This window comes from Scophthalmus maximus, chromosome 8, assembly GCF_022379125.1.
Source record: "Scophthalmus maximus strain ysfricsl-2021 chromosome 8, ASM2237912v1, whole genome shotgun sequence".
NCBI lineage: Eukaryota > Metazoa > Chordata > Actinopteri > Pleuronectiformes > Scophthalmidae > Scophthalmus > Scophthalmus maximus.
In genome coordinates this window covers 5,167,671-5,188,938 of record NC_061522.1, presented here as the reverse complement: position 1 = coordinate 5,188,938, position 21,268 = coordinate 5,167,671, and the positions used below count along the sequence as shown (strand labels likewise).

At 41.0% G+C, this 21,268-nt stretch overlaps 1 protein-coding gene across 4 annotated transcripts in view; it reads right to left on the bottom strand.

Annotated features, from left to right (window-relative positions):
• Positions 1-1,311: 1,311 nt before the first annotated feature.
• Positions 1,312-21,268, bottom strand: part of mad1l1 (mitotic arrest deficient 1 like 1) — a 51,904-nt gene continuing 31,947 nt past the window's right edge. For all 4 annotated transcript variants that reach the window (XM_035637501.2, XM_035637502.2, XM_035637500.2 and 1 more), the window contains exon 18: positions 1,312-3,421. In XM_035637501.2, the coding sequence (XP_035493394.1) occupies positions 3,272-3,421 (150 nt within the window). In that variant the 3' untranslated portion in view covers positions 1,312-3,271. The remainder of the gene's footprint in view (positions 3,422-21,268) is intronic.

The following is a 21,268-nucleotide window of genomic DNA, read 5'->3' as shown; positions in this document are numbered from 1 at the left end:
TTGGCAACTTTAGAGGAGTCCAAACGAAAGACTCTGCCCAGAAGGTCCTCACCACCTAACTGGCAAAACATTTAGGATCTGTGCACATGTACAGTTTTGTGTGGGTGTTTGCTCCATGTTACTTTTTCATTTTGATCCTGTGCTGCCCACGAGCTCACGCACCAGACACTCGCCAACAAGCTCGGCCCACATGGAAGTTGGAACGCATGGCATCTCCATCCGGGGCAGATGAGAAAACTTTGATTCACACTTTGTGATCATTTAGACAACAGGCGTTGTGTTGCTTCGGGTATTGGTGATGAAAAATGGAATGGTCAATGGTTTATACATCCAATAGTTTGAAGGCTTATCAGACATCAACACATTTTCCTTCGCTTCTTTCGCAGCCACAATCCAACGGAGTGACCTCATTTGTTCTGAGGCCGATTGGCCCCCGTGGGCACGGAGCCATCCAGCGGTCGCTCGCCAGTAAGCTCCTTTGCAGAACTAACCAGAGCTGTTACTGACAGCACAGCACCCACCACGCACGCAGGGGTGTAGCACCAAATTCTGGGCCCTATACATGAGCAGTCTCTGTGGGCCCCCTGCAGCTACGATGCTGATTCGATTATGATACTGTGTGCGTGTTCTAATAGTAACTAGCTAACTCCTTCTGTATTCAGATAGTAAAAGTTACAGCTAGCTAGCAATAGAAGCTGCGTCGATCTCAGCTAGGTAGCTGCTAGCTAGCTGTCGTAGTAGGAGTTTGATAAGAGCTAGCCACCTTTCGTTTGAAAGAAATTAATTAACAGTTGTTTAACTTGGTTTGTTTTTCCTCCTCCTTTACTCTTCTGGGACCCAGAGTTTACTTCCTTGAGGAAACACAAAGTCAGACGAAGTCACTGGTCAGTAGATTAGCGGACCCATTCTCGCGCTGAGTCGTGATGGGTGGACTAAACCATTTTCTGGCCTTTTGTTAGGGTGAGAGGGCCCTCAGAGAACCGTCACTATTTTTTGAAATACAATTTATGTTACGACACTAATTACTTAAAAATCACTTATTACAAACCCCAAAATGTTAAGTTCCAGGCTTTCCAGGGCGCCCCCCCCACCATTGGGAGTCTGTCCCCTTTCTTCCCCCAGTGCTACGCCCGTGATCACACTATGAAACAAACAAGGTGGTGAAATCTGTGAACTTATTTTAGACATCAAAAATCTTCTCTCTCAGCAGTCGGAATATGGATTTGTCGGCTAGGTGCGGTAGGTGAGTTACTACGAATAAAAGCTGCAGCAAAATGAATGTTCATTGAAGTCAAAGTCAGTCGCTCAGCAGCCAGTCAAGACATATGCTTTATTGATAACCATTTGCATTCCAACTTTAAAACTCCCTCAAAAAAGAGAGGACACAGCAGATTAAACTGGTATCATAAAGCCAAGGTGCATCTCACAGGGCTGAAGGAGAAAATTGCATGTGACACAACTGCATGTGCTGCACAGCTCATCTTCAACCCTCTAACATATGACACGTAGGTGAGAGAGCTGCCCGGTGTGCAGGAGATGAGCCATGATGTCAAGGTGAAGAAAAAAATAATAACAAGAAAAACCAGGGCATTATGTGGCATGTACTGTACAGGAGGATGTGTTTTCTCATGGAGACATATGGTTGCACCAGCTGGAGCTCTTATATTGTTGCTATGATAAGTGGCTTTATTCTGAGTTCACTTCCTTTGGTTTCACAATTTTATTGGATTGCTCCCTTGCTTCCTTCTTCAACCTCCCCCCAATCTTTATTTCTGCCAATTCTCTTTATTGCTGCCAAGAAAATTCACCTCGACTTGTCTCATGCTTGTACTCACACGAATACTCACAGGCATGATCATTAACTAAATTCAGAACAGTTATTGTTTGTAGTTCATGATGAAATTCATGTCCAAATACTTACCTCAATTCCTTTAAATCATTTTCCAGTGAATTGTAAAGAGTTTCGACAAATATCTTAATTTAAACATTAAAGCATCCTCTGTGTTTTCCATGTGTGCACTTTCTTTGTCCTGTCCTTAGTTCATAGACACACCGATATCTAGTAACCTTTTTATAAGGCTACTGAGCAGGTGGAAAAACAACAGTGTATACTGTGTAAAACCCTAGAATAAAAAACACATACAGGAGAGTTTAAAAGATGAGGACTGAGGCCAGTGGCTTCATGTTTGAGAGCACAACAGCAACAGCATCGGCCGTTGTTGTGTCATATTGTTCTTTCTCTGCCCTCGTTTTCCTGAGAGAACTAACATGTCATCATTTGTTGGAATCAGATCAGACCAACCCACATAACCTTATCACTCCGAATTCTTTAACTTCTTAAAATTGTGTGCGAAAATTTTCAGGAGTTTGCCTTTCACGTATGAGGAACGCAGCAGGAGATTGTCCAAGTCCGACGCGCTCAAACCAACGGGAACATTCACGGAACATTCTGTGACATCTGGGTAGAACATTCAGGAGGCAGGACATGTCGATAATTACGCTGCGGGAATCTGTGTTTTAGTTCAAATGTCCACTCGCTCGCTGAGAATTTTTTCTTTCTGTATCATCACACAGGTTCACTAGAACATTTTCTAAAAAAGTAATGAAAATAATCGTTAGTTGCAGCCCTGCTGCTGATCTCGCGTTCATGGAGTTCTTTAGACTGGTTTAGACTAGAAAATCTGTGTAGAACCTTTTCTATGAGCTCCCAGGGAGAGGACATAAAAGGCAGTATAAAAAAAAAAAAAAAAAAGACTCAACAAAGACTCAGCCTTGGTAAAGACCAGGCAAAACAAATCTACTGCAGATCCAGTAGACCGCAATAATGTTTCTTTTGCTCCACACAGTGTGTATTAATCTCGGCGGGAAGTGTATATCCAACTCCCTCTATAAACCATACTCCATATACACATATCAGTGGATTTTTCAAAGTTGTCATTTTTACGACAATTTTGTCTTTTTTAAGGAATGCATTTCAAAAAGATTCAAAAAGTATATGTATATACTATATAGTGATACCAAGATGCTTTCTTAGCCCTGTAAATGCAAGATGGACGTTTTCCATCAAGCAAGGTGAATATCTTCCTTCTCAACACAGACCTGAGTGAAGTATTCAAACGCCAGAGCTGTTAAGAAATACTTTGTGAATATCTGATGAGACTGGGAAAAAAGGCAACAAAGACAGCAAAACAAAATCTAGAACATGAGAAGATCGCAACTAATCCCGATCATAGATGTCCCAGCCCCGTGTTTGAGGTGGTGTCAGATTACTTCAGAGGGTGGTCTGTCTGCTGAAGAGGTCGAGGGTCACTGCAGAGAGGAACGCTGGGATGCTCTTCTGGTGATGCAGATGAAGGGCCACCATCTCTCCCAGAGTTTTGGAGAACTCGGTTTCCATGAGCTGCATGCTTCCACTGGAGCCCTGCACACAGACACACAAACACACATATTTAAAAAACCACAACAACAATATACAATATCAAATAATTAGACCTGAGTTTTCCACTTAATCCATCCCCATTGAGAAAGTTTTAAAGTGAAGTGAGATCAGATAAAGTTGTTATTGTCAACTGGGGATTGTCATGTGAATGTGAATGTGAATGTGTATAGCGATGTGTGTGAGTGTGTGTGTATACGTATCCACAGCAGGGTGAAGGTGTCTAAATCTGTGTGGATTAATTAAAAGGAATGAGGAGCAGCCCAGGGCGATGGAGTGAAGGAGAAAAGGGATGAGGGAGAAAACGAGGGATAAAGTAATTAAACCATCGCGGGGAGGGAGGAATGTGGCGAGGAGCAGAGTCCCGCGCGCGACGTGCTGCGAAGATATTGAGACATCCGAGAAATGTCCAGAGATCCACAGTGTGGAAGAAAAACGGATCATTATTTGACATATTTATCATCATGAGAAGGGTGGCAGGACAGCACAGAGAAAACGTATTAAAGGGACCAAAAAAAAAAAAGAAAGTATGATGGGGAGAAGACGAACAGAAAGTTTCAGTACTGTGATACATTATTTCCCACTTGGACACTGAACGAGTTGGACCTTGAGTAATACAGTGTGTGATATGGAGATAGATAACTTTGGAAAAGAATATTATAAAGAATGATCTTGAAAAGCTGATTCTACTTGAGCTCAGCAGTAAAAAACAGAGTGTTGGTATATCATAGGTTGTTTTTCCCCCGGATGCGAATGAAAAAAAAGAAAGAAGAGAAAATGTAATCCCACTTGATAAACCAATTAGTGTGCTTCCTCACACACCACAGGCTGAGGTGAACTCAGCTGTTCACTTCTGTGTGAACAGCCACAAATCTCTAATGGGTGAGAGGAGAGGATAACTGAACTAATGACATTCGCTCGCTGACTGCACAATGCTAAACCGAGGCTAAATGCAGCATGGAGAGGGCTGCAGAGACAAAAAGAGAGGTTTACTACTTCAACGCTGTTGTTCATGCATATGCATAGAAATGCATTGGCATCAGTTTAAATTCAAATTCTGAATATGAGATGGCGAGCTGCAATGAGACACCATAGGGTGGAGGGATATTTGGCAAAAATATCTTTAACAAGCCTTTTATTGAGTTATTTATGTCCTCCGAAATGTTTCAACCTAGGAACTTGTGCTCTTTGGAAAAAGATTAAGTGTAAAAGTGCGTTCACACAAAACGCAAAGCGAATTTTAGATTACACAAAAAGTCAATGCCACTTAAGTCACTTCACTCGCTCAAGTTGAAATATTTGAACCCGAGCGAAATATTCCCGTGACACGATCTCCCAAAGTCACCGACATGCGCGTCCAAATGAGAACGGGGCGAATATTCGCAGGTTGTGTCTAATAAAGGGACACGGAAATTGATTGAACTGATTGAGGCAATTCTGACGCTATCAAGACTTATAAAAAGCTTTCAGAGGTGTGGAGAGTAGGTGCGATGACGTGGTGTGAATTCGGTTACAGGATATTTTGAAAAGAACGTGTTTAACCTAAAACAAGGTGTTAACACTTTTCATCATGCTTGCCAACAAGGCAGGCAGGCAACCTTAGTGGCATTGTCTTTTTTTTGGGGGGGGGGGGGGGGCTGAGCCAATCCCAACTGCAGCGCACACCCTGGACAGGTCTTTTCATTTTTGAAATAACTTTTTGTGTCTTTTAATAGTATATGTTAGTGGCAGTGATGTGGTAAGAATCTTAGACCACTAGGCCACCGTGACGCCTGACTGTAGTTTGCGTTCCTGTCTTTAATTGTTGGGTCTTTATCAAAAGGTAAATAACCATGAAATATAATACGAAAAGATGTATGAATAGATGTAAAGTGGGACAGAAAAAAACCCTCTCATTTGAGGCCGACATTATTATCATCATCATCATCTTCCTTCAATAATTCAAAGTATCCCCTCTAATCCATTTCCTCACTTTGAGTATGAAGGACGTCGGGGACTTCCTCCATGATTCTCTTGGCCCATCTCACTCGCACTTAATGGACCAAGTTTGACTGAGGTTCGAGCCTTGGGGCAATACGGAAATCTGTCCCAACATGACTCAACACAACAAATCATCAGTGACGAACAGGAACACATTTTAGCACAGAGAACCATCTCATGCAGACACAAGGGAGCTGACTTACAGCCACAGTGTCTAATCAGCAGACAGGTGTCAGTAAAACATTTTATAATCAGGACATCTCGCAATATCATGGATCTGCACATGTGGCCTCGAGTTCATTCATAATTCATCTTTACTGCGATGGCCAGGACACCGAGAGGGAGGTACAGTGATCCAAAGATTGTAAATCACACCATCTTTTTCTCGTGACTATATCAGAACTGACTACCTCACTCTGTGGCTTCATTTCCCCGACACTCCCTGGTGTGCCATATCCTCGGGCTGCTGTTCGCTTCACATGCTCACTTACAAAACGCGTGCGTGCCTGCGTGCCTGCGTGCGTGCGAACTGCTGGGGCTCCCGAAACATGGAACATATACATCAAAGGGAAGCAATGACACCGGTTACCATGGAGACACGGACTTGTCTGTTACACCTTCGGCAAAAGTTTGTCGTCAGAGCAGACTGTGTATGAGTGAGTGAGTGAGTGAGTGAGTGAGTGAGTGAGTGAGTGTGTGTGTGTGTGTGTATATGAGAGAGACACACCTCATGAAGGCCTATAGAAGCTGAAGACACCCACAGTGAGTCGGAAAGGAAAAGCAAGATAGCATCCTAATAAATTAAGATGCAAATTATGAGTAGGAATTAAAGAATTATTTAAATGTGCTCAGTTCCTCAAAAACAAGTAGCCTTAGCTAATGACTGAGGCCTTGCATGTATTAAACTGCAGGGCTTAAAGCAGTGTCAATCTACAGGCTACCAGTCCCCAGCCAGGCTCCACTTGGGCACAGTGGTGCCTCTAGCAGGATGCTAACATATGTTGACAATGCCATGACACCATAAGTGTGGCTGAGACACTGACAACTGCTGATTAGCACTAAAGACAAAATAAAGCTGAGGCTGATGGGAGTGTAATCACTTATGGTTATAAAACCAAAAGTACCGCTCAAACTGAAATGTTGCACCAATAGTGGCACAACAAGAAAAGTCAGGGGATCACCAAAGTTACAGAGACCCATCCACGGATATCTGGTACCAAATTACAAGGTGGTCTACCCAATGGTTGTCGGATGTTTTCAGACTGGGGGTGAAAGTGGTGGAACGACCGGCCAACCAGCATGGTCAGATAAGCATAGGTAGTCGTGGGCACAAATACTTCTGTGGGTTAGTTGCTGGAGGCAAATGTCACAGAAATGGAGTGTTACCGACACACGAGAATCTGTGCTTCCTTAAAGACATTTCACCAAGGCTGGTCATCCTCAGAGGAACGGACTAAGAGCACATTACACCAGAATAACAGACAGCATAACAACTTCACCATCTGGTGACACTTGATGTGCAAAGCCTTCACCCAAACAACCCACACGGTGAAGGTTGGGACTCAGCTTTTCTTTTTTTCTTTTTTTTCAACCTTGCGCTCTTCTTCGTCCAAACCTAGCCCAGACTGCCTTTCTGCTTCTTCACAACAATGACTTTTTATTTTCTCTTTCAAACATGTTATTTCATTCAGTCGAGGCTCTCCTGCCCTTTGCAGGGAAATGGCACCAGACTGCAACATTTTTACACCAAATATTAAAGTCGAGGAAGTTATTAAAAGCTCTGCAGTGAATTAACTATATATTATTTAAACTGTATAAAGAACTAAATGTAGGCAAAAAAAAGCCTGGTTGCTTGTACACCGAACTTTCTCTTGATTGAATGTACAGATAGCAGCACATAATTTGATGTAATTAATGAGAAGTATAAAGTGAAAGTAGCCCATACCTGGCTGTCTTAATTTGTACCAAAATTGGCTAATCTGTCAATCATAGAATACAATTCTGTTTGTGTATTTGCAGACTTCTTCATCCAAATTGACAAACAACAACAGTAGGAGACCTTGACGTGATTACTTGACGGTGGATCTGTTCAATACAAAGCGAGGGCAAATCACGTTAAGTGCACCTTAAGTGCACAGTAAGTACGAGTTATGAACGTTAGGGTGTTAGAAGAGAAGGTGCTCTCGCAGGAGATGAGTCTTCGAGACGATAAAGCTGGACGCCCTTGCTCTGAAAGTATGTGGTAGCTTGTTCCACCGTCTGGGATCGACAGATGAGAACAGTCTGGACTGTGATTGCCTCGTGTGCAGGGATGGCGCACATCTGTAACACAAGCTGCACCGGGGTACAGTAATTCTCCCATTTTTCAGCTCGTTACCACTGCTAAGATCTGACTTATCAACCCATCAATAGTTTGTGATAAAATGACACCTCATGTATTATAGGGTGGCTCTTCAAAAAGGTGTGACAGCAGGAGAAAAGCCATTTTTCGATTGTAAAAAGAGGATTCATTTCATTCTGGTTATTTTGAATGTGCGCCAGAGGGTCTCACGTTCAGCAATGCTTGTTAAATCTATCCTCACGCTTTGTGCAGGGAAAAATTCATAAGACGTTTATAGAAGGTCAGGGCAGGTTGATTTTTCTTCTTCTTAAAATCAGCTTTATTCAAATACTGACCTTATCAATGGCTGTTCGCATATTCGCACATCCCTAAGACGCGTTTCCAAACAATATGTGACCTTTATCAAAACAACATGTTACTGTTTATATTGAAAATATTGGTTTGACGATTTTCCTCATATAGCAGCTAGAGTGATATGCCGAAAAGAAAAATGCTAGGTGCGGTTAAAGTAAATACCAGTTTCATAAATTCCTCCAACTTCATCCGGCATAAAAACAGACAGAGGGAATAAAAAAAAACGTATATTTGTTTAACAGATCAGCGGTGAGAATCCAAGTTGCACACAAAATATAAGGGCAGACGCTAAACAATGAGAGGAGTGCTATCCCATGCATCCCCTCTTTCATATGTCCATCCAATTAAAGGAAATCAATACTTCCTGGCTTGAGATGCAGGGCGGGGTTTTATAGTGACCTCACCCAACCGAGGAGTTGCATGCGGCCTGAATGACAATCACGCTTCTCTCCCACTGCAGGCAGGGTCAGAGAGAAGGTGCACACCCACGCCCAGGGAAAGTTAGACGGAAACAGACGAAAGACAAGGAAGACAAAACAAATGAAAAGAGACGCCTCTGTTTTCCTGCAAATGCAAAGATAAGAGGCAACACTTGTTTGCCTTTATTCCCCCCTCGACCTTGAAACGAGCTTTGCCTCTACATCAGGTCTCGGGTGTTTAGTGGTCCAGTGCAGCACGCATGGCACTGAGGGGGGAAGACCATCAACCATCAGTGGGGTCCAAAGATCTCAGACCAAGAATGAATGGGAAAGTTCTCTTAGACTTTTCAAATTCTCTGATTTCAGCTTTTTAAATGTGAATATTTTCTGGTTTCTTTGCTTCTCTGTGACAGTAAACTGAATATCTTTGGTGTGTGGACAAAACAAAACATCATCTTTTGGTTTTGGGAAACACGATCAACATTTTTCACCATTTTATGACCAAACAACTAATCGATTAATCGAGAAAATAATCAACAGAAAAATCGATAATGAAAATAATCGTTAGTTGCAGCCCTACTGAGATTGAAGTCTAGACTTTCAGGTTTAATATAAAGGGTTTAAAAAAAACTATTGCATTACAGATCATTAATTGAAATATTTATCATGAGAAGTCTTATAAAATGTGAAAAAAAGTGACAGGACAATACTGAGAAAACTTAATAAAGGCCAGAGGTCTAAAAAGAAAAAAAAAGTATGAGTGGGGGAAGATGAATGGAATGATTCAGTACTGTAAAACATTATTTCCCACGAGGACACCCAACAAGTTGGACCTTCAGTAATACAGAGTGTTATTAGCAGCTAGATAACTTTCTTAAAGAATATTATAAAGAATAATTTTAAAACTGATTCTACTTAAAGAATTAGAAGCAGGGTTGTTGGCATATAACCATTTTTTTCTGTTGCATATTATTTATATTCAAGAATGGAGCAATTGTAATGTGATCAAATTTTCACCCAGGGATCACATTATTATTTTTAATTCTGATTTCTTGAAATAAAATCAGTGATCTGTGATCGGCACCAAAAATCCTGAATGATGACAATTAATTAAATTTCTGTACACACAACAGACAGGCTAGCAATTATTCAACAATAATAACTGAACAGATTCTTGCTGCTTATGCCCAGGTCTGTTAAACTTTGCTGTTGAGGTAGGGACACATCAACATTACGTCAAACAACTCACATCGACAAAGACTGCCTGCTGTGACTGCTCTTGTCACTCGTCTTGTGTGTTCAGGCAAAGAAAATTGTACCCTGAACACACCATCAAGACGGCCAACTAGCTTGTACGTTCTGCGCCTGCGTGAGAGGAACTAAATCGACATACCATCAGGGGGCGGTAGTTTGTATACCTCAGAAAGGGAAACCAGAATTTGTTCTCTGTAATGTTGAACAGAGGCGGCCTCTCTAGGACCATGTTGATCAGTTGATCCTCCACGTCTTCATTCCAAACAGCCACGTTGACCCAAATTGAGAGATAGATGCAGATGAACAGTCTGCGAGCTGCGTTTGCTGTCTTTGGTACTTCTGTTTCTCTTCTCACGCTCCTATTTGCTAAATCTGAACAGCCAGAGTGATCGCTTTCATCAACTGACTCTGGCAGAAAAGCATCTTATCGACGTTATAGATGGCCGCGTCTTGGACTATCGACACTCATCGACATTCAGACCAGCTCAGACAGCCTACGGTCACTTTGGCTTGTAGCACCATTTAAACAGAAGCCACAGACTGTGTGTGCATGCGTGGATGTAACAGATGGCTCGATATTGAGGTGGTGACATGCAGTTCACAGATCAGTTGACCTCTATCTCTGCTCTGCGCCACTAATGAAGAGCCTTCTCTTCTGTCTGGTTCTTCGCCTCTGCTTCATAGATCTCTGTCATATTCACTTCAGTGCAGTGACAGAGTAGACTTGAAAAAAATGAATGAATAAAATAATTCAATTCTCATTTACACCTTTGCCTCTATTCAGATTGCACCTTCGCCCACCTCTGCTCCCACCAATCCATTCATTATTCACACACGCATATCACCATCCCACCAAGAGCAGCATCATCAACAATAAACAATTCCACAAGATGGCATAGCTGCTGATTGGTGGGGGTGGAAAAAAAAGGCAGAAGGCAAATTAATTGAACAATCAGAAATATGCAGATGAATAGCTTTCAATTTAAATGCAGATTTTGGCATTTTTCTGCAGTTGGGAGGAGGATGTCTGCAAAAGAGAGACAGCGAGAGACAGAAACACAGAAGAGCTTCTCCAAAGAATCAATCAGCAGCTATTCTATCCATATTTATATTCTAATGAGCTTTTGTTTACTGTTTTTTAAAAGTGTTGTTCATGTGTCTGAGGAATATGTAACTAATGACTACATACTGTACATCTAGCAGAAAACTGTTTTGTGAGCGGTACAATCAACGACTTACTGAACGACTGTGATCAACTTGATTCTCACTAGCATAAATACATAAAACAATTGAATAACTACAGTTGACAGAATGAGACACTTTAGGACACTTAAGATGTGCCTAGATATTAAAAAGGCTTGAACTCTTTTTCTCAGCGTTTCTGTAAAGCTGCTGGAAACCCAAAATTAGTTATTTTTACATCAAGTTTAGATGTATTATTCCCTTAGACATTGGCGACAATATCCCAAAAACTTCTTATCACGCAATGTAAAAGGAAGGGATATAAAATTCCAGAATACTCCCCTTTGTCCTGATCGGAGCAAAATGTAACGGCTTATTTCTACGCACGTGCCATCTTCTTAAGGTCTAAAAACTTAAAGATCCAACTGTCCCCCTATTGGTTTTTAACTGCCATTTTTCTCATATCATATTTATTATCCTATTTAGGTTTTTTTCACAAAAGAGGAAAACTCAAAATATTTAACTATGCTCTGCCCCGGGGAGGGTCAACTATGATGGGTGACTGACATGGTCATTAAACAGCTACTTAGAGTTGAGAGAAAGACAGTGTGATGACCTCTGTCTGTAGCATTACACAAAGCCTGGTCTCCTACAGAAGAAGCATGTCCACTGGGCTGAATGTTTCCCCATTAAAATTCCAAGCAACATATTCCAAGTGAAGAAGAAAGAGAGGTATTTATATGCAGTGGGAATTTCAGCCACAACCCAGTACAGAACATCATATGCATGTCAGATAGGACAAAACAAATTGGGCGGTGAACATGATTTAGCTGTCGGAATTTTGAGGAGCCCAGCAACAGGTGAGTTTTACCAAATCAACTGTGAATTGGCAGTGATGCTGTGTTTGTAAATCCGACATATTCCTTGCTACTGATTTTGGCCAGACATGAAATGCTGCGAGCTGGCATGCATCCCCCTCTCTGCCTCACGGTGACGCAGGACTGTTCAGACCTTCTTAGTCATTTGTTCATTCATTTTTCTAAATGTAACACAACATTGTCCTTGATAGCAGGTGTATTAATCCCGTATCATCATTTAGCTCGAGGGAACTTACCATTTTTGGACTAAATGTGTTGAGTCTGCTCTAGCATTGTTGGTCCAGATAATTTAAACTCCTCTGGTTCATTTAGACGGTTCATGGGAATAGCAATTAACTGTTAACTTCAGAGGTGCCAAAGATAATGCAGGTTAGGTCTAAAATGAATCATGTTTATATTAAAAACACAATTCGAAAGAGTGCAATTTACAAATAGCAACAGCCACAATTTCAACTTTACAATATTAACAATGCCTTGAATTAGAGGGAGCATATAATTAGTCCAGTAGGGTAAAAGTTGGAGATTATAATGGTTTAGTAAAATACCGTACATAATCATTTAATGAAAATTCAAATCATAACCCTAAATTATAACACTGGTCAGAAAAGATGCATTCAGAAATTTCCCTCAAACCATTCAGCACTAAATCACACGTTGCCACAACAACCGTCGGACACGTGAATGTGTGAGGTCTGAAGATCGTTTGCAAAACGTACACAACGTCATACTTTAATTTGCATTTAACAACATACGTTTAGATTTCTGCGAAAAAAGCTGCTGTTTTAAACTGTTATTTTATCTTTGTGTAAATGTAGTTGATTTGTACAGTATGTCACTTGTTCAGTGCACTATGCTATGAATAGACCTGGAAAAAACACAACTGTAGTTAGAATTTCTAAATAAAATTTAACGTAAATGATTTCAATCCTTCATGCCCAGTGCCAAAGTGGTGTTACTTCTCAGCGTGATGAAACCAAGTGGTTATTTACAAGAGTTGGTAACAAACAAATACTTAGAGGAGGTTCATAAGACAGATGACCTTTTACTGGAGAACAACAGCAGGGAAAAATTTACAAAGTGTCATTACATTACATTACATTCAGCTGAAGCTTTTGTCCAAAGCGACTTACAATTATCAAGGCAGGTAGGGGCCTTGTCAAAGGGCACTCTGGGATGACTGGGAGTTGAAGCCCAGCCCTCTGTGTCAAAGTCAGGGGTGTAACCCACTGAGCTACGACATATTCCAGCTATTAAGTGCACTCTTAGCATTTCCACCATTTGGCCATACTGAAGGGAAAGTGAAGAACAAAAAAACATGGAAGCAAAGGCAAATTTGGAGAAAAAAAAAGAAGGTTTTAAATAAGGATTGTTTTTCAGTTTTCATTTGACTTAACTAATATCAATTTAAAAAAATTCCATAAGTTAAAAAGAAGAATTGATGTGACTGAGGGACTTCTATGAAGATATATCAGACTATCTCTGGCTACAAGATGTGAGGCTAGGAAGTCACATGAACACTCGCTGACACTAGCTAATGCTAGATAACACAAGCTAACTCTAACTGATTTAAGTTAACACAAACTGACACTAGCTAACTCTAGCTCACACTAGTTAACACTAGCTTACACTCGCTGACATTAGCTAACTCTAGCTAACACTCGCTGACACTAGCTAACTCTAGCTAACACTAGATAACACTAGCTAACACTAGATAACACTAGCTAACACTCGCTGACACTCGCTAACACTCGCTGACACTAGATAACTCTAGCTAACACTCGCTGACACTAACTAACTCTAGCTAACACTCGCTGACACTAGCTAACACTCGCTGACACTCGCTGACACCAGCTAAATGTAGCTAACACTCACTGACACTAGCTAATTCTAGCTAACACTCGCTGACACTAGCTAACTGTAGCTAACACTCGCTGACACTAGCTAACTCTCGCTGACTCTAGCTTACACTCGCTGACACTAGCTAACTGTAGCTAACACTCGCTGACACTAGCTAACTGTAGCTAACACTCGCTGACACTAGCTAACTGTAGCTAACACTCGCTGACTCTAGCTAACTCTAGCTAACACTCGCTGACACTAGCTAAATGTAGCTAACACTCGCTGACACTAGCTAATTCTAGCTAACACTCGCTGACTCTAGCTAACTGTAGCTAACACTCGCTGACACTAGCTAACTGTAGCTAACACTCGCTGACACTAGCTAACTGTAGCTAACACTCGCTGACACTAACTAACTGTAGCTAACACTCACTGACTCTAGCTAACTCTAGCTAACACTTGCTGGCACTAGCTAACTCTAGCGCACACAAGCTGACAATAGCTGACTTAAGCTAACACAAGCTGACACTAGCTAGCACTCACTGGCTGTCGCTAACACAAGCTAAAACTAACTAACACTAGCTAGATAGCTGCCTGCCCTCAGGTTGAATAGAAACAGTGAAAATAAATTAGCAAGCTGATGTTGTTTCTGTCCTGTCTGTGCTTAAAGTGATGATTAAAATGGATGTGCTGTACTTACCTCTTTGGTCCAGTTTTATAACTAGGAAATGTGTTTAGAATTGAGCTGATAATGTGCACACAAATATTTTTTCATAACAAGGAAATAACAGTGTTGCTCACTTGTCCAGTTCCCAGGGTAAGTACTTAGATGCCCTTTACTCAACATTAGTATTTATCTGATCTTACTGCATCACCAAGAATCTAATTGAAACAAATCCATTCTGCACTTCTGAATCGATTCCAGAGATCAGTGCTGATAGTCGGCCCTATTAGTCAGAAAACAACCGAAAAAAAACCTTGAAATCATGTGCATAAAACATGCCAGCCCAAAAAACCTAAATGAGATCTGTTCTGCTACTCTACAAACTCGACATGCTAATAAAAATCATGGGACTGACCCCACTAGGTGATGAAGACAACATTAATGGCCTTCTTCTGCTCAAGAATATTCATGACCTCAGGTGGACCTGTGTGTGCTTCTGATGTATCAAGTTACCATGGAGACAACAGGCATATGTTCCCAGCATCGGCCAGAGGAGATAGTGATGCTGACAAGTGCATCGACAGACAGACACACACAACACACACAACACACACAACACACACACACACACACACACACACACACACACACACACACACACACACACACACACACACACACACACACACACACACACACACACACACACACACACACACACACACACACACACACACACACACACACACACACACACACACACACACACACACACACACACACACACGTATACACACACACCCCGAGGGCGAGCAGGACAGGAAACTGTCAGGAGAAATCAGAGTCAACATTCTCTTCTTGCTCTGGGATTCTAACTGCAAGATTTCTCTCTGAAGGTTTAAGTAGACAAAGTCCTATCCAGTTAATTTATTCACTCTTGTATTCCCACCAGCCTTTGTGCTTGCTGTTTATTAGTGCTTGGCTCATGTTTATCTTCATGGCTATCAGCGATAAATCAGTGAGTGTTTTGTTTCAGTCAGTGAGCAAAGTGAAACTCAGTCCCATCCTTCCTTGTTCCTTTTCCAAAAATATTTCAAACACCCACTCATGTACCCTTTTTATTTTCGTATTCATTGTATTGCTCTCAACTCTTGACTTGTGCACATGACCCAGAGCTCATGCAGGTGCACGCGCACACACGCAATGTATTCCAGATGACAGAAAAAAAAGTATGAGCGGAATGCAAGCCCTAATGGATCTTCAAGTTATCTCAGAAGTAATACAATATCTATTTTTGCCTTGGGAATTCTGTGAGATAGATACAGAGTATACACAAACATCCATCAAAAACTCACAAGCAACAGCTCAACAATATCTGAAATTCTTTTTTCTATAATTGCATTGCACTTGTCTGCATCATGACCTTGTTTGATCAGATTTAGCTAAAAATATGTATACTACAGTGCTACAGCAAGACAACAATCTTCCCAGAATGAGTACAGTTGGCAGTGTTCACGAATCATGCCTGAAAATGTGAATGTGGCAATGAAACCAGAAATAGACTGGTCGTGTGATTTTAGTATTCGTTTTTTGAGGCCAAGTCTTTTTAATTTTATTTAATGTGTCTGGTCAAACCCACAAAAAGATCATAAAGTGGACCTTGTTTTTAAATATGCATTTTTTATATCCTATTTGTCCTGAAGAGCTGTCGATTGATAATCATAACTGTGTTCTATTCAAGCCTTCTTTTGGAATTGATTCTCTGCCCAGTCAACTTTGTGTGCAATTGCGTCCTCACTGAAATGTCTGCAGCTTTTGACCTGTTCTCCTCAGTTTTGAATGAAGTAGCTCCTATTTAGATGCGGTAAACCCCCTCTGTTAACTAATCCCACTGGTTAAATGAATCTATTGGTTGATTCCGGTAAAAATGTCAGAGAGCAGCTACAGCGGAAATCCACTGAGCTTAATATTCACCAGCTTTATTAGAAAGGCCTTGTTTACTGAGCCAATCAACATGATTAAAGATACACGGGCTTCTTCTTTTGCCAATCTTCTTTTCACTTGTAAACACAAACCCAAAATCCTGTTTGACACTATGATGTACCAGTTTTGTCAAATAAGGGCTGCAGTATTTTTCTTTCATTCATTTTGGTTAAGGTCAGAACTGTTAGGGCTAGCATTGCCCCTTCTCCCCCTCTTTCTACACAATCAAATAAGCTGTCAATGTTGGACTATTTCTCGAACATTTCCATGCAAGATGTTACTAAGTTTATAGGCAGGATTAAATCCTCCTGAAGTCTTGTTGATATTTTACCTACATCCGTGATTCAAATGCTTGAGTCTCTTGGTTGTCTGTTGGTCGTCTCTATTAATAAACAGCTCCCTGCAATCTCACTGTGTCCAAGCTTATTTTGAATATGCAGTTGTTCTTCTGATCAAAGCAAACCTTGATCCGTATGTTCCAAATAATTACAGACTCATATCCAAGCTGGGTTTTATTTATTAAAAAAAATTCTTGCCAGACAGCTCATTGCATTGTTGGCTGCACATAACAATTTAGATAAATTCCAGTCAGGTCTGAGGCACTCCACCAAAACAGCTCTTGTCAGAGTCCCCGATGACATAATGATGTGTTCTGATGTGGGTGAGTGTTCCACTTTGGTACTGCTGGATCTTAGTGCAGTCATGATTCTGTGTTTTTTACAGTGACTGTCCAAGTGCCCTGGGCAGGTTTCCCTCCTGATTCTCAAATTAGAGTTTTTCTGTATTGCTTTTTCTCTATAGGTCTGATATTGATGCACTTTCCTGTGGTGTACCTCATGGTTCCATATGGGGACCTATCCTATTGCTTGATACATGCTTCCCTTAGGTCATATTTTAGGGGGTAGGTTTAGAAAACCCATCTTTTCAAACTGGCCATTGTCTCACCCTTAGATGTTTAGTGCTTTTTCTTTTGTGTGTTTCTTTTGGTGTCATCAGTTGCCCATTTTATTCTCAGTTTGTTATGGTCTTTAAAGAAGTCTTATCTCATGGCTTATGTTTGTTTTCCCTTACTTGTATTGATTTTGGGCTTTTTTGCAAAGTTTTCTTTGTTAATGCTACTGCACCTGTTGACATTAAGGTCACATAATAGAAAAAAACTAAATGTTACCATATCCCTGATGATAAATTGGACAATTCTCTAACTGCCCTCATCTTTAAAAGCAGCTCTATTAATATTTTCAAACCCTAATGAGTGCTGTCTTTAGTGCTGCTGTGGACAAGAAATTTGTTGTAACAGCCATTCCAAATAAAATGAGCTCCCATCTCACTCTAAAATCAATTCAAAAATGGCTAAACAAGAAAATACAACACCTTTATCAGTCCTTATCATTTCAAGTAGCTGCCACACCGGCTGCTACAAATAACACTCTTAACGCTCTAATGACATTACATCTGATTGGTCGGAAAAAGAGAGGTAAAGATAACAGGCTTATCACTGGGTGAGAAAAACGGACACCAGATCCCATGCTGGCTACTGGCCCAGCTCGGCTCCACCGCACCAGCTCCTGACGGCTACCGTGGCTCGAGTCTCATTGGCCCTGTAGCCACCAGCAACCCTGACAGTTGAGCTGTGCTTCGCAGTTATTTTAAAATGAAGCTGTAACAGACATATGACTTAACCATTCAAGCAGTAAGGGCTAACAATCTGTCTTCCACATGCACACAAAGCTCACAGGCAAACACACATTTGTGTAGAGTTAATCATTCCCAAGTGGCTGATAAAACAGAGACAGGTCATTTATACTTAGCAGTGTTTATATACTGCACTTTATTGACTGTCCTTTTCCTTCTCCCGATCTCACACACACAAACAAATTATTCTGCTTTTTCAATAGGCACGACCTCACTACCACTGCCATTTTCTTATAAACGCTCTGCTCCATCCGGGCATCATCTACCCTCTACCATTTCTCTATACACTCTTTCCATTTCCTTTTCACGTCACTCTGTTGGAAGGCTTGACAATTAATAGGGGGTATGTTTCAATGAGCTGGCCCTCAGAGACACTATCTTCTCCTATCATTAAGAAGGGGAAGACAAGGTACCGGTGTCAAGAAAGTGAAGGAAGGTTGAAAAAGGAAACAAAGACAGAAAAAGAGAAGAAGAAGAAAAGTGAGTCAATCGTGAACATCTAGAGGCTTTTGGTAACTGCTGGGGAGAACGCAGCTCTCTGTCTGTGTGTCTGTTTATTTGTTAATGAGCTAATCAATAGCGGAGGTGGGTTCGCTCAGCAGTGAATCTGCTTATACTTACAGAGACACAACTCGTAAGACTTTGTCTATAATATTCCTCTCTCGTTTGTTTGTTTGTTTTTTAACTGGTCTGACTCAACTAAAGTTGCTAAACTGAAGTTTAAAGTTAGATAAATCAGTTCTCAAGCCAAATCTTTTTCATTTTAGCTATTGCTTCTCTCAAAAATATTACCTTTTTAAAACCCTTAGAGGAAATGAAAAGTTAAAAAAATAGACAAAATGTATGATTTCCTATGTCTGCAGCAAATCAAATCACTATGTGGAATAAAAAAAAGCAATGTCTCAATCCTGTCAGACTGAGTTTTTGGACTTTATCTAAATCTTTAAATGGGCAAACGTTAATGTTATAAAAATGCAAGCCGTGCCTCCCTCGCCTTGAAACTTCTGGAAGAAACATGTTCAAATAACTTGCTCGCACAGCTAAGGTGTTTATCTCACTGATTAGCAGAGCCTCATAAATACCTAATCACTGATGCTAATCAGCCCTCTCACCTAGGGGTGAGCTAAAAATATAAATGACACACATGCCCAACTTAAACTAAACACACACAAAGATTTTCTGCATATTTCACGATCAAAATAATTCTGGCATACCAGCCTTTTTATACATAACATTGCATTAATCCATTATTAATTGAGAAACATAGTTTCTCCACATAGACCAGCTATGACTAAGCAGCTGGTTCGTGTTTGCGATACTATAAAAAGAGCCACACAGTTAGAGTTGACATTGACACTCACGACTTTTGGGAGATTGGCTATTAACAAACACACAGTTGAGCTTCTGACCTTTTATTCTGTTTAACTGATCAAAACAACTGCAGCAAGTATTTTATGATAAATGTTGCCAAGATCTGCATCCCCATTAACCAGAAGGTAAACTTTAAACAATAAATCAATAAGATTTACTGTCTATTTATTTAAAATATGATCGTGTTACATGCTGTTATATTCAACTGAAGCTAACTTGAATTTTGGATGACCATATTTTCTCTCAAGCTTAATTTATGATCATTCCAGAACTGTATCATTATCCTTTTCCCCAAAAACTCTCAAATAAGAGTTTGATTGTGCTGAAGATATCCACAGATGAAATGCGGGAAAGTAGTTTAAACAACACCATCTGTGCCAAGTTAGTGACAAGCACTGAATTAACAAAACATTGCTTTCTGTCATAATTACCACTATCACCGTGTCTCTCTACCATCCCCGTTGAGACACATGCAGGACTGAATGGCAGGGTGAGAAAAAAAACAACAACTATATCTGACAATTAAACTTGAAACACTGAAATTACCCATTTTAAATGTTGAAGAGCTGAAAAGTGAATGTGGATGAAGAAATCATGTGAATGAGAGTGCAACAAAGAGAGAGAGGAATATGACAGCTGCAGGTTAAACAGCTTACACCATGGGAGGGGGATTTGGGTGCCTCTGCTAGAGGGGGATATTAGCAGGATTATCTGGCAACCCTGTTGCTGAGGTGAATAACATTAGAATCCCATTTGTAAAGACTCCTATGCTTCCTGTCCAAAATCCCTAATTTTCTCTTCACTTACTCCTGCCTCATCCCACAATTAGTCCACTTTATATCCTCGTAACGCAGATTACACTCACATACACGCCTAAAGAGCATGTTATGTCTATTGTATTCATGTGCATGTGCTCCTTGAAGTGTGGATTGTTCTTTATATGTGTGTCTGTGGAGTAATAGTCATATTCCATTAGTAGGACAGGCCTCTCTGCTCCCATAGGCCACCGGGCATGTGTGACATACACACAGAGGCAGTGGAGAACACCATGAATACTAATCCAGGAGGTGTTAGCATCTTTGTTGTGTGCGTAGGTATGCATGTGCACCCAACTGAGTGGGGGGTGGGGGTTAGGAGGTGCTCTGTGGTGTGACGGAGTGGGTTAAGATAGGAGTGAGTACAACTGTGTGTGTGTGTGTGTGTGTGTGTGTGTGTGTTCTATGGACGTAGTCTGAGGTTAATAAATATTGACAGTGAATTATCTCTTCCAGCAGGGTCGCAGGTGGATTCGATGGAGCAGATTGGACACACCAGCCAGAAAAATTAAAAAAATACACATACGCACACAAAAATCCTCCTCCTTCCGTTTTTTCGATGCGATTCCCTATTCCGCCTGCATTCAAGTGAGTCCTTGAGCAACGCGATGACCAGTTGCAATTGTCTAACACTTGACTGCAATAATTATCCTGCCCTAAAGGTGTTGTCTACCTTGCCAGCGTGGATTCTCCATGGTTACTGTTCTAGCTAGAGGGCCCCCTATCATAACACAACACAGTAACAACACGGTGATTAGCTACTGCGACACACTCGGATGACAGAGAGGGGGAGATAAACAAGAAGCAGCAGATAAAAGGGATACAAAAGTGCAGCAGCACAGGATGGAGAGGGGAGCAAAATGAAAGGAAAGAGACAAAGAGGTAAGTGCAAAAGGGAGCACAACAGGATGTTTCCACTGTAAAGCTACTTAAGAGAAGGATTTGCTCAACAGCTAAGGGAAAGAAATACAGTTTTTATTTAGCCCATTAAATGGGTGTACGGGGAGTGGTGATCGATTAATGCAGCCCAACCCTGTGACATTGCCCAGTCATCACTCTC